Source organism: Arvicola amphibius, chromosome 7 (genome assembly GCF_903992535.2).
Source record: "Arvicola amphibius chromosome 7, mArvAmp1.2, whole genome shotgun sequence".
In the NCBI taxonomy this organism is placed as follows: Eukaryota; Metazoa; Chordata; class Mammalia; order Rodentia; family Cricetidae; genus Arvicola; species Arvicola amphibius.
This window is the reverse complement of record NC_052053.1, coordinates 17,813,712-17,827,790: the sequence shown is the minus strand read 5'-3', so window position 1 is coordinate 17,827,790 and position 14,079 is coordinate 17,813,712. Positions and strand designations below refer to the sequence as shown.

Genomic DNA, 14,079 nt, shown 5'->3' with positions numbered 1-14,079 from the left:
GCCTTGTCTGTTTCTCAGACCTATTTTAGATTCTGAGGAAAACGGTGTTGATTTTAAATTCTGTTCTTTCATACTTGTCTGATAATTCTTCTGAAAGAAAACACTTTCAGAGCTCTTAGGTACTCTTTATCTACACAGGTTCATCTATTTTATTATTCTGTTAGAAACTTTCTAAAAACTGAGGGAAATTTTCAAATGCTAAGTAGGAAAAGTAGAGTTGGATTTCAGTGCCAAGATAATAATAATTCTAAATTACGCCATGCCTGTGTGGTAATTTATTTTTTCTTCTTAATATTCTTAGTCTTCACAGTTGCTCAAGACATTAGGCTGAGTACTGGTCCTTGGTCCTAATAGCAAGCATTGAAAATCAATTTTTTATTGACTTCACTTGATACGTTTGCTGTTAGAATGGAAAAATTAGCTGACAACAGGCAGATGAACATTTTTCAACAGTTTTAAAAGCCTCTCATTTTCTTGGTTGGTTCTCTCTGCCCTTGCTAACTAAAACGTCAAACACTTTTTAAAAGGTTGGCTTTGGAGAAAGAGTTTTGACTCTTAGACCAGCATCTGATCAACTAAACTAATTTCCTAAAGAACGGATGGTCAAATCTTGAGGGAAAAGCCTTGAAAAACCGTGGTCTGGAAGGCCAGCAACCTCAGTGGCACACAAAGGCAGGTAACATGGGGAGCTTCTTAGACAAGTGTTCCAGGCACAGTCAAGGAAACAAGTCAATGAGACATTTGTTCTGCTCATTGAAAAGAAAGGCAATGTGAAGAGTTAGACACCAGCTCTTCCTTGGAGGCCACAGCCTTTGTCATTTAGGCCTAAGCCGTGGAAGTGACTGTCTCAGAACCTCTTCCTAGTCCCACCATGCCCTTTATTTTTGATAGAACTGTTAACTACACTTGACAAGTAACACTCAAAATTATGCCACTTGTTAACAGTTGACCCAGATATGATAGTCCACATGCTGAGAGCACCGGAGTACATATTAGTCCACAGCAGCTTGTAATTCAGGTGTGATCTGGTGTCAGGTGAGCAGCAGTTATAACAGTGTTCGTCCTGCTCAGGTCCTGGCAGCACAAAGAAGTCCCTTCAACTCAGTTTGCTACTGACTAAGGAATGTTTTGTTTTGTTTTGTTTTTTCTGAGAACAACAGACTCTGTTCTAAAATTTTGAGCAAATGATCTATAGAGATGTCTGAAAACTTGGTGTCCGTTATTAAAACTACCTAGTGGAGTTGGAAGGAAGGCTATGGAAGAGGCATACAAATAGTCCGTTTGGTTTATGGTAGATGTGCAATGAATTCCGACTGGAATTATTTTATGTGGAACGAGACAACATAAGCATAACCATCTCTTAGGAAAGGCAGATGTTTGGGGAATAATACTTCAATCTAGAACATTCTTTTTTTAAAAAATATTTTATTTATTATGTATACAGTATTCTGTCTGCGTGTATGTCTGCAGGCCAGAAGAGGGCACCAGATGTCATTATAGATGGTTCTGAGCCACCATGTGGTTGCCGGGAATTGAACTCAGGACCTTTGGAAGAGCAGGCAATGCTCTTAACCTCTGAGCCATCTCTCCAGCCCCCAATCTAGAACATTCTTATCCCTAAACCAAAAATTTATAGACTCATAAATGTATAAACACCGGTCTGGGGGTGGTTGGTTAAGAATGCTGTGGGCCGATGAGACAATAATGAAATCCAAGGAATATTCTGGGAGATATAGCAGGCTCTTTCCATGCATGCCAGGAGCTATGATATAAGGCTGTAGTGCTAGGCTATGGTTCAGTGGTAGAACACTTGCTTAGTTCACATGAAGCACTGGCTTTGATCCCCAGCTCCCCCTCCAGAGCACAGCAACTTGAGGGAGCTGCCCAGAGCTTGTCCCACAGATTGAATAACTCACTAACCTGGCAAAGCAAATGGGGACAAAGGATTCTCAAACTTCTTTTGACTCTGTGAGCCAATGTGTTCATTTCTCCAAGTTTATTATTCATCAAAGTAGACGGAAAGAGGGTTAATAACCATAGCACAGCTTGCTAACCTGGGAACCCATGAATAGATGTCATGCATGTTTGTGCTTCTATGCACTTTTCCTCCGAAAGTAGGGCCCATTGCTTCCTTTACATTCTTTAACTTCACATTATCAGATGGCAAAAATGTTGATGTAAAGATGTCGATCAGCATAAGAACTAAAATCTTGAACTCAAAGTCACAGACAACTCTGGCTCGGGGGTTCCTACATAACTGGGGAACCCCACAATCGTTTCTCTAGCAAAAATATTTATTAGGCAGGAGTGTTGCCAGAGTTCTTGGCTTACACAGACACCTGGGCAAGAGAGGTGTTGGCTGACTTGTGTTGCTCACGCTGGCAACTCACCAGCAGCATTTTTCACATTGGTAGTGCCCCCACAGAAACACCTACAGGGTTTTACCTTAGCAAAGTGCTGCCAAAGCCTGCTCCTCTTGGCAACACATAAGCTGTTTTCTTGCCAAATGGGCTCAGACAGAAATGGCCCTTGGATCAGAGCGGAAAATAATTCTACTTTCTTAGGAAGGCACAGATATTTTCTCAAAATGTATAGAGTGATACGTGTCTAAGGCATCCTCATGCTCTTATAGTTATCACTGACAGAGTAGCCTAGAATGACGACACACGAAACCTAAATGTTGTTTCTGAAGAAGCATCCTCTGTGCACACATGTGCTTTCTTTCTTTTAATAAATGCTGATTCACGGTAGTCAACACATGGATGTTTGGAAAAGCAAGAAAGAGCACGGTGCAGACATACACTGAGTTCTAATCCCAGATGGTTGAGCATCCTCAAAAAGTAACTAATTTGGGGTCGCATGGCACAGTCAAGAAATTCAAATTGTCTTCATCTTTCCCTATTCCTTCATGCAACTGTTGTGCCTTACGTTTTCCCCCTAACTTACAGGTTTTGTACTTCTAAAAGAGAAACATAAATATGACGGGAAGAAATATCGCTAAACAGTAGACACAAAAATAAATAAAGCCAGCGCCCCCACCAACACTTCTCTACTGGGTTTATCAATGCCTTCAGCCACAGTGTAGACGCGTCTGTAGGGGAAGCATTGAGGCTGGGATATGGTGCCCATGAGAAGGTGAAGCATTGAGGCTGGGAAATGGTGCCCATGAGAAGGTGAAGCATTGAGGCTGGGAAATGGTGCCCATGAGAAGGTGAAGCATTGAGGCTGGGAAATGGTGCCCATGAGAAGGTGAAGCATTGAGGCTGGGAAATGGTGCCCATGAGAAGGTCTTCAAATCCCCAGCATTTGAGTGATGGTAGAGAAGGGTGGCGCCACCAAATTCTTGGTACTGAAGCAGTGGTTTCTGCTTTGTACTGATCTCAGATCTGCAGACCACTAATACAAGACCGTGAAAACCCAGTGAACAAGGAAAAGAAAGAGATGAGAAAAATTAATTTTTAAGATCCAAAGAAAATATTTTAGAACCAAATGAAAGACTTTGAAAAAGAAGGAGAAAAAAACATTTCCAGCTATTATGATTTTTGACAAAAAATAATTTCTTTTTAGATTAAATAATGATGATCTTATTTGACAGAAACTGAGGACTTTAGTCATTTTTGATTAATAGGATCACATAAGGGGAAAACATCAGAAATTAATTATAGTTCTAAAGATTAGGTGTGAAAAGGATTTGGTACAAACCAGCAGTTAAAAAGTTATCCACACATTTAGGACCATTTGGTGAAATGCAGCGATTACCTCAAAGAGTAATGTTACAGTAAAACCTTCACACGGAGAATTGAGTGAACCACTGTCAATGGGGTCCCGTGGACAGTCTGGTTGCTCGTGTGTCCTGGTGGCTCACTGCTTGTTTACTTCTTACTCGAGTTGTCCCTCTTTCTGTGACAAAGGAGCCTCTCCACCGTGTGAGCATCACTCACCGTGTTTGTGGTGTCTCTCACCCCATCCTTCGAACTGGCTGAGGCAACCAGAAGAAACATTAACATCACTATCATCCTGGGTCATGTTAAAGAACAGAATCTTGAACTGTAACTTCATCCAGGCCCTGTTTTCTGAACCCCACGGAAACTAGAGCAAGTACCCTCTCCTGACCAAGTTCGTTGAACGAGAACTTGGTTGTAGTGTCTAAGCATTTTGTATTTGTCAAAGAATTTGTTAAAAGAATGCAATGAAAAAAATTTGATTTGTTCTTTGACTAGTCCTGACCCAACCCCCCAAATAAAATAAAATAAAATAAAATAAAATAAAATAAAGCCCTTATTTACACACTGCAATGCAGGTCCTCTGACTGGTTCTGTCATTGCTGCTGCAGAAGAAAGAAAATGGATTTTTGTTATTAATCTTTGTGATTAAAGGTTACTTTCTTCTTTCAATTGTTTGCAAAATTAGCAGTGCAGAGATTCCAACACTCCCCCAGGTAAACATGAACAAAGGTTTCTAAATGACGGCCATTGTTCCTGATAAAGTGTTCCCTAAATATTAACCATGTTCTTAACCCTTTCATAGAACAAAGACTGACTCCATCAGATGAATCTGTTCCTCCTTGTCCTGCCCCTCCGTCCATCAGGACAGGCGAGAGACCGCTCAGTCTTCTCAACAGCCGCAGCTTTCAACATGCGGGGTCGAACCAACCTTTCACAGGGTTTACCTATCAGCTCTTCTTACATACAATTCATAATAGTAGCAAAAGTACAGTTATGAAGTAGCAACGGATTAATTTTAGAGGTGGGGGTCACCACAGCACCAGGAAGGGTATAAAAGGGTGGCAGCCTCGGGAAGGTTGAGGACCGCGGTGATAAAGAAACCCAGGCCAGGCCTCTGTTAGGTCACAGTTCATTTGTTCCTGCTGCAGTGACAGGCAGGCCTGCCCTACGCTGAGAACCAACATTCTCCTCGTCACTTCCCCCATCGTTTATAGATTGGTGATTCACCCTAATGCCTTTACCTTTTTTTTCCTGATGGATTCTGTCCTTGTTTGTGGAAGACAGGAGGACAGTGTTGCTGTAAAGGGTTCCATGCCTCAGCTCATGTTTCCTACATAGATAATTTTGGTTGGTTACACATTGTTTGCTTCCTTACCAGGAACAATTAGGATTGTCAGATTAAAATGCAGAAGGTTCAGTTAAGATGAATTTCAAATGAACAAAAATAATTTAGGCAAAAGTGTGTTTGAAATGCCGTCCATTTTCCTTTTTTGAAATTCAAGTAAAACTGGGCGTAATACATCTTTGCTTATTAAATCTGGCAATTTTAAATTCTAGAGTGCCACATTTGCAGATTAGATAGCCTGGTCCTCATTAGAATGGGGTTGATTTATTTATTGTTAAGGTATATCTTCTGGGTTTTTTTTTTTTCCCCTCTGATCTCCCCACGCTCTTTCTTATGTAAGTAAGTTAGAAATATGTTAAGGGTAATAACGTTTATTTTTTCTTCATTATTATTTCAGAGTGTGTTTTCATCAATGTGTTCATAGAAGTCTGAACAGTGCTTATATCGAATACAATGTGAAATAAATAGCTTATATAACTTAAGAACAGTATGCTAGTAAACATGTTTGTTAATGTTTTAACATAAAGCAGTTCTTAATTAGATTTGGGAGCAAAATAAGGGGTTGTTGCTGGATGTGATTGCATGAGACTTTAACCCACAGCACTTGGGAGGCAGAAGCAAGCGGATCTGTTGAGTTCTGAGTTAGCTGGGTAAAAGAGTTCGAGGTCAGCCAGGGCTATAGAGTGAGACCGTGTCAAAGATAAGAAGTTTTACAAATAGAGAATAGAGATATAGGTTAAGAATCTAGTCAGCTAAATTTCAGGCTTATGATGATAAATTAAAAAAAAATAGGGTAAGTGAAAAGAAGTATCAGATAGCAGAACACTGGCTTTCAGTCGGAGTTGCCTTCCACAGTGAGAGCTCCTGGATTAGTATCCATCCCCTTTCTGCCAGCTGATCAAGAAATTGTCTGATTAGAGGGCAACATCCCTGACCCAGGAGATCCCCAAAATAAATCAGCTTTTAGCACATTGAATTCAAGCTACGAGACCTGCAGACAAGTTACTGGACCCTAGTCATGGTGACCGCAAAGCTTAGCCAAGGTATCAAAGACTTTCTGTAGCCCCGAGTCTGGTCATGCTCTGATCGCAAGTTTCCCTTTTCCGCATCTCATCTTGCATTGGTCATCTTACCACTGGTCCGGGAGATTTGAAAGTATCTTTTGCGCATTCCCGCTTATAATTGGCTTCATAAAGGGGGGCATTTTAATGTTGGTTTCATCTCATTTTGATATGCATTTAATCAAATATTGCAGGTGTGTTGTTACAGGACATGGAGCCATGAATTGGGTGAATACCTGTTTTCCCTTCCTGGAGTTTTCTGTCTAGAAGGGTAAACAGAGATGATGTAATTAAGGCTTAGAAGTGAGGAATTTCATTCAGACTCTGACCATGTATCCACTGTGCACCTGTCACATAGAAGGTACTCTTCTAACCTTGGAACATCAGTAAGGAAGCCAAGGATCCTCCCCTTCTCTCTGTTATCAGAGGCTACGATGCTAACATATGTAGAGACACATAGATACCAGTTAGAGATTTGGAGAAGTAGTAAATGCTGAAGAAAAAGACGAAAATGTAGTTAAGAGGACAATTATCCAAAGTAACTTAGAAGACAGAGAAGTACAAGGTTTAAGGCATTGAAACATCCTTAGAACTGAAATATCAGTGAAGCAGAGGCCCCCAAATCACTGACACAGCTGGTCAAGCTAGAAGGTTGAGTTTTTTTTTTTTTTTTATTTATTTATTATGTATACAATATTCTGTCTGTGTGTTTGTCTGCAGGCCAGAAGAGGGCACCAGTCCTCATTGTAGATGGTTGTGGGCCACCATGTGGTTGCTGGGAATTGAACTCAGGACCTTTGGAAGAGCAGGCAATGCTCTTAACCACTGAGCCATCTCTCCAGCCCGAAGGTTGAGTTTTTAAAGGCACTGGGGGGATTTGAACTTGTAAGATGACCTGAAGTCGTTTTAGAGTTTTAAGCCTCAGACTGGTATGATGATGGTTTTTGCTAGGAAAACATCTCAAATGCAAAGAAAACTCTCAAAGGAGAGGAGGATGATGGACATTTTCCCTAGTCCAAGTGTAGCGATAGTGCCTGAGACTGGCATGTCTCCTGAACTGGACAGAGATAGCTGAGAAAGACAGCTACTCTAGCTTCCCACGGTCTTATGTTCAGAATAAATCAGTGTCTGCCCAGCTGTTCTTTGGCATTTCCTTCTGTGTAAAACCTACTTAAAATGTCCATCCTTTCCTGTTTTGTGTCTCATCTTTTAAGGAAAACGTAGAGTATGTGCTTTTAGGGAGCAATGATAGGGGTAGGATGAACATCCATTGTATTCACCTGAATCTGTGCCTGTGCAGCCACGCATTGTTCTGAGATGGGCCATCTGGGAGATAACAAGTTGGCAGATAACACATGCTAACAATATCACCTCCCTAAATTCGTGTACTCTCCCTTCTAGTAAGATCAGAGAGTGAAAAAGGAGGTGACTGCATCCCCCTTTTCCACTCTATTAAATATGTCAGAGCTTATACACTAGAAAGGAGTGGACGATTCCTGTCCTTCCCATCTCATTTTCATAGTCTGATGTGCCCATATAGTGAGAGAAGAGAGATATCCCACCTCGTTGTTGCACAGCGGGACTGGGCCCTCAACCAGCTTCACAGGTCTGTGTAATGAAGATGCTGCCCCACTAAGCCACCTGTTGCCCATGTCCTCTGTGTTTTGTTCAGCAGGGGCCCTTCCGGTTCCCAGACTCTAGACAGAAACTGCATCCAGCCCTTAACTTAACTCCATCACTGCGGGGCTTGTCTGAAATGAACTAACAAAGAAAGACAAAACTGGAGATCTTCATCTTACCAACAATTCCTGCTTGAGGGACTGAGATAGGAGAGCTGAGCGCCAAGGGCCAACCTAGGTGACGCTTGCGCCCTGCTCCCTGTTGAGAGATTTCCTGCTCCTAGACTTTGGGAAATCCATCCTGATTAAGAAGCTGGGGGTGACGGGAGTAAAACTCAGCAGTGATGCTGTAATGGCTTCCATTGCTGTATCTTGTCACAGAAATGTGTGTCTTGACCGTAGCTTTCCATCTCATATTATTTTGTGTCTTGGAGTCTCTCCCTCATGAATTGCTTTGCATCTTGCTTGAAGTGAAGTCATTTTAAAATTTATATCCTGTCCTACTTTTATTTCAAGACTCCACTTAAAATATCCTCTCCCCCCCCTGTCTTCGCTGGCTCAGATACGCATGAACATTTTATGCTTTCACACCCTTTAAGATGAAGAAAATAATAGGCTAATCTGAATAGTGCTAAAATGAGAGAAGAAAAGAGATTTTATTCTCAGGAGAATGGACAGAGATAGATTTTCCTGTGGCTATCAGCTATCTCCCTAGCTAATTCAGTCAGGCATCTGAACATTTAATAAAGCTGTTAACTAATTTTGAGGTGTTTTGTTACTTGAGGAAGACAATCAGAGCAGTCCCTAGCTCTGATGGCAGGTAGCTTGCATTTAACTTTTTTAAAAAATCCATTGCTCCACTCAATATAAATATATCAGCTACTCAGCACTTTCCTAGAAGGATTAAATTGAAATTAAGAAAAAAAGACATGATGCATCTAACGTCAATGTTTGATCTTCTTAAAAGTCACCCCAGAGCTGGCCAGAGAATTGACCTGAAATTGGGCACCGAGTTGTGTCCAACACATTCATGGAGAGAAAAATCTAAGAAGGAAGATGCCGGAACGCAAAGTGAACATTTGGCAAGGGTTTCTCTGTTTGGGGATGTCTCAGAGATGCCCGCCTGTTGCTTCCCAAAAGACTCTAATGCCTGCGTCTTTCTGAGCTGGTAGATCTGGCTCGGACATTGAAAGATGCATTGTTAAGCGCCTCTTTCCCAGGTTGCACTGCTGCTACTGATTCAGCTAGAGCGCTTTGAGAACACAGATCTGACTGACGCGAGCCGCAGATCTGACTGACGCGAGCCTCAGATCTGACTGACGAGAGCCGGACCAGACCAGGGGATTTGAGCAGGCGCTTATGCTGTGATCTGCACAGGCGAAGCGTGGTTTTCCGAGATTTCTGAGAGAAATTCTGAGATCACGTAACTGAGTGGTTTTTAAATAATTTTAAGGGACTCGTTCCCTCTTGATCTACCAGACTGACTGATGGCTGTGTGTGGTGGGGAGAACTTACCCCAGAGTTCAAATGTCTCAAATCAGCTTGCAATATTTTGGGCTAAGTTAAGTCTTAATATCTCAAAGGGAGATCGTACTGAAATACCTGAGCTAATATATTTCCTAAACTATCACTATATTGAGAAGGAAGTTGGTGTCCTTTAACTGGTTGTCAGGGTAAAACAGGTATGATGAGGACTAAGCAGGCACCCGGAAAAGAGAAAATTCTTTCATGCGAAGCAAATGATTTAGAAGAAGACATGTCTGCTGGTCACTCTTTGGCTCCACTCTGTTCATTCGCCAGCCTCAGAGCCTCAGGAAATTTCTGGAAAGGTAACAGCAGCTTCAACAATCAGGTAGCATGGGGACAAAGTTCATCTTGCAGCAGCGTTAAAATGGAAACCATCTAAAATTCAGAAATGATTTCATATGCTTCCTTATGCTTTGCTAACTAAGATCCTTGAATTTGAAATTTTCTAAATATAAAAATTTGCATCCTACTTTCAGTGTTTCTCCTAGATGAATTTTGCACAGCACGGTAATCATTTCTGACTTTGGGGGCATTGCCATTTTATTTATTTATTTTTTTTTTATAGCAGAATTCCATGAACTCAAGTTGATTTTCTTATTTTGCGAACAAAAAGACAAATGGTACTGCGTTAAGCTGAACTCTTTCGTTCTTTCTTGTTTCTTTCTTTTTTTTCAAGATATGGTTTCTCCGTAGCTTTGGAGACCAGGCTGGCCTCAAACTCACAGAGATCCGTCTGCCTCTGCCTCCCGAGTGCTGGGTGCGCCACTGCTGCCTGCCTGAACTATTTCTTAAAGGCATTAGAAAACCATTGAAATGTTGGACTAACTGAAGTGTCAAGGACTCCTATTAATTTTCATTCTGTATTTTGTTAACTTGAAATAAAAAAAAGAAATCTGCTTCGTGATACTTTCATGGGACAGCTACAGCTCAGCTCATGTATCCAAGTCACATGAGTAAGTTATGGGAAACGTTGGCCCCACAGTCCGCAGTCAGATTGCCACAGTCACATTTCAATGCTTGGCTGCTCCTTCCCGCTCCAGGTACATGTGACAACGCCGCAGCTATGAGTGGAATCTTAAAGAGGAAGTTTGAAGATGTGGACGCCTCCTCGCCCTGCTCCTCTGCCCGGGAATCAGATGACGAAGTCTCCAGCAGTGAGAGCGCTGACAGCGGGGACAGTGTCAACCCGTCCACCTCTAATCACTTCACCCGTGAGTACCGTGGGTACCCTGAGTACCGGAAACGCATCCGGAGCCGCTATCAGGGTCTGCCGAGGGGGCGGGGCGGCGGGGGCTGGGGAGGAAATCATTTGTAGTATTGGTCATTTTCATCTTTACCTTTATGGCTAGCCATGTGTTTTTAAATTTCAATCATCAGTGAAATAGAAAAATCAAATAAAAACGAGATAGTTTTGAGACACCTCAGTGGATCCCAGTATGTAAGCAGAGTTAGCAGTGTTTTTTTTTCGGTCCTGTTAGCCCACTGAGTTGGCAAAAGTAGGCATTTTATTCCTCCAGTGCTTCAAGGAAGCTTATAGTACACAGGGCACAGATGGGAAATATGGAGTAAGGCATGAACTGACCGTAGGGAAGCCCTGTAGCTGAAATGATCTGGGAGGAAAGGAAAGGCTGCGTTTTGCGTTTGCTCGTGGAAAGTGTTGGCAGTGATAGGAAACAGTTTGATTGGCCACACACTGAAGCATGAGAGGCTCCAAGTTCTCCCTAGCTGCAGCCCCTTTCCAGGTTCTTCTCTGGCCACCCAGTGTGTTACAGAGTCCACCGAGGTGAAAATAAGAATGTGTGCTGTGCTGTCCTTTCCTTTCTCCGCAAGGCTGTCGCGTTAGCCACTCTCGCCAGCCACAGTAATGTGAGGTTTAAAGAAGAGCTGTGAAAAAAAATTGGGAAGCTCTTGCAATCTAAGCACAAGAAACTGACATGGAATAGCTACATAAGCAAGGGACTTATGTTTCTAAAACAAAGAGATTTCCATGTGAGCCAGGCTGTGGTGGCACACGCCTTTAATCCCAGCACGGGGTGGGGGGCAGAGGCAGGCAGATCTCTGAGTTCAAGGCCAAACTGGTCTACAGAGCTAGTTCCAGGACAGGCTCCAAAGCTACAGAGAAACCCTGTCTCGAAAAACCAACCAAACCAAAACAACAACAAAACAATATGATAGACAGCTGGGCTTTTGTAAAACTGTTTTCTGAGATTACAATATAATTACATCATTTCCCTCTTCCTTTTCCTCCCTCCAAACTTCCCATGAACTCCTCCTTGTTCTCTTTCAAATGCATGGCCTTTTGGTTTTTGTTTTGTTAAGCTGCATTTTTTTGGTTATTACATGTATGTATTACTGGCTCTGTATACAGTGAGGGGGCAGCGTGTGCGTGAAGCCTTGCACAGGTGGAGGACAGAGAACAATTTGTGGGAGTTGGTTCTCACCTTTCACCCTGTGGATTTCAGGGGTCAAATTCAGGTCCTCATGCTTGGCGCTTTGCACCTTTACCCACTAAGCCATCTTGCCAGCCCTGGATTGTTTTATTAGCTGATTTTATTAATATATGAATCTCAAACATCTTGCTTTTTGAATGGTGGCAACCTCCATTAGAAAAAAAACCAATGATTCAAACTTTCAAAAGAGACCATAAAGAGCTCCATAAACATTGAGCCTGAGGTGTACATGCTGTAATCGGCACTATTCCTCCGAGCAATCTGAAATAAATGGAAAGTCAGAAAAGATGTTACAACTGTTAAAGCAGAAAAGCAATAAACCGTGGGGACAGCACACATGGTTTGTATATATTGTGAGGTTACGAGGTGAGCTTGTGCTTCAGATGTGAAAGAGGTATGTGGACCTTTTGGCTTTGAGATCAGTGACGAGGGCAGCATCAGCTCCATCAAACACGGCAGGTGAGGTGTTCATATCATGCATGTGCTGTGTCATGGATTCTGATATTACCTAACCTTTGCTGGAGACGTGGTCACGGTACTGGAGACGGAGCTAAGAGAGTCCACGACTTGAGCTTAGCTGTTTGCACGCGTCTCATGGCATAGTTTCTATCTTTCCCGTTATCTCTCTCAGCTCCTTCACTATACAATATTACAAATGTCATCTTTAAAAATAGTATTGATTGTGTATTACAAAAGGTTTAATCAAGATGCCTATTATATCTTTGTATATAAAGTTATATATGCCCTCTGGATTGGTTTATGATAACAGAGTTCAAGTCCCGATTAACCGTCAAGTAGGTTGTTTTAAGAGCTGAAATGAGCCAGGCGGTGGTGGCGCACACCTTTAACCCAGCACTGATGTGGGGGCTGGTGGGTCTCTGAGTTCGAGGCCAGCCTGGTCTACAGAGTGAATTTCAGGACAGCCAGGAAATTACTGAGAAACCCTGTCTCAAAAAGAAAACAAAAAAGATATATTGAGAAATAAGTTAATTATAAGAGGATATTTTTTAAAAAGAAGGCATAGCCCAGGATTGACAGTGTGACAGAAACCAGAGGCCTCAAACCAGACCAATGACTCATTGTAATGAACACAAATAAAGAGAAGACCTAATGTTGAAAACCCATTCCAGATATCCAATTATCATAGCAATAGAGTTGGGTTTTTTCCTATGATGTTTTATCTAGCAAAGTATAGAGAATTCTGGCTTTGTAGATGCAAGAAATTAATATAAAGAAAATAACTGATATCAAATGCTAAGGAGGAGGATTTTAATAAATGTTCATACAATTAACAATATTTATTTATTTATTTATTTATTTATTTATTTATTTATTATGTATACAATGTTCTGTCTGTGTATATGCCTGCAGGCCAGAAGAGGGCACCAGACCTCGTTACAGATGGTTGTGAGCCACCATGTGGTTGTTGGGAATTGAACTCAGGACCTTTGGAAGAGCAGGAAATGCTATGCTCTTAACCACTGAGCCATCTCTCCAGCCCCAATTAACAATTTTTAAAATGAAGCAATATAAGCTCTCTTCTCATGCTATGACAAAGTGTGCTCCATATTGGCTAAATAAAAAATTGAATGATAATGAATCATGAATTTGCATCTATAAAACATTTGGTAGGATTGCTGTGTGTTTTGAAGGAATAGGAAGAATTCACATTGGTACACATTTAACATATTTAACGATATTGAATATCAAGCATATTTGCTATAAAATATCAAAGTAAAAAAGAAACAGCTTATATTAGAAATGTGTATTTAATAATGGATACAATTATTCTCTAGTGTATAAAAACACATGTATAAATACTTTTTGGAGGGACAGTTTCTAATGTATCCAAAGCTGGCCCCCAATTTGTCATGTAGCAGAAGAAAATAGTCTTCTTGAAATTCAGGTTCTGCTCCTCTGCCTTTACTTTCAAATGCCATAATTAGAGGCCTGTGTCTCCATGCCCTGTCTACGTTATGGTAGGGATTGAACCCAGAGCTTTGTGTATGCTAGGCAAGCCCTCTACCAACTGTGACACACCCCTGCCCTCACAAGAGCCACCAACTAAGGCATACCTCAGTGGTAATCCATAGTAGAAAATACAGTCACCTCCTACAGTAGAGCATTTAGCAATCATAGTAATAAAACGTAGATTAAAAGAGTATATATTTTATTAATATGAAATAATAAAGATTTCACCGCTGTGAAGCTAGTATTCCTTCCTGTAATAGAAAATGCTAATACCGAAATGCTGGCAGAAGCTGCGGTATACACTGTAGGTGTACATGTTGCTGTTAATGTCTGTGAAATTCAGAAAGTACTTTCTCCGTAGAAGATCCATGCAGATATTCC

The 14,079-nt window shown here is 41.5% G+C and overlaps 1 protein-coding gene across 2 annotated transcripts in view; it reads left to right on the top strand.

The window, feature by feature from the left end:
- The first annotated feature begins 10,310 nt into the window (after window positions 1-10,310).
- Csrnp3 (cysteine and serine rich nuclear protein 3) overlaps window positions 10,311-14,079 on the top strand; it is a 77,271-nt gene continuing 73,502 nt past the window's right edge. The window contains exon 1 of one of the 2 annotated variants that reach the window (XM_038337907.1): window positions 10,311-10,488. In XM_038337907.1, the coding sequence (XP_038193835.1) occupies window positions 10,341-10,488 (148 nt within the window). In that variant the 5' untranslated portion in view covers window positions 10,311-10,340. The remainder of the gene's footprint in view (window positions 10,489-14,079) is intronic. The other variant, XM_038337905.1, reaches the window with a different exon arrangement.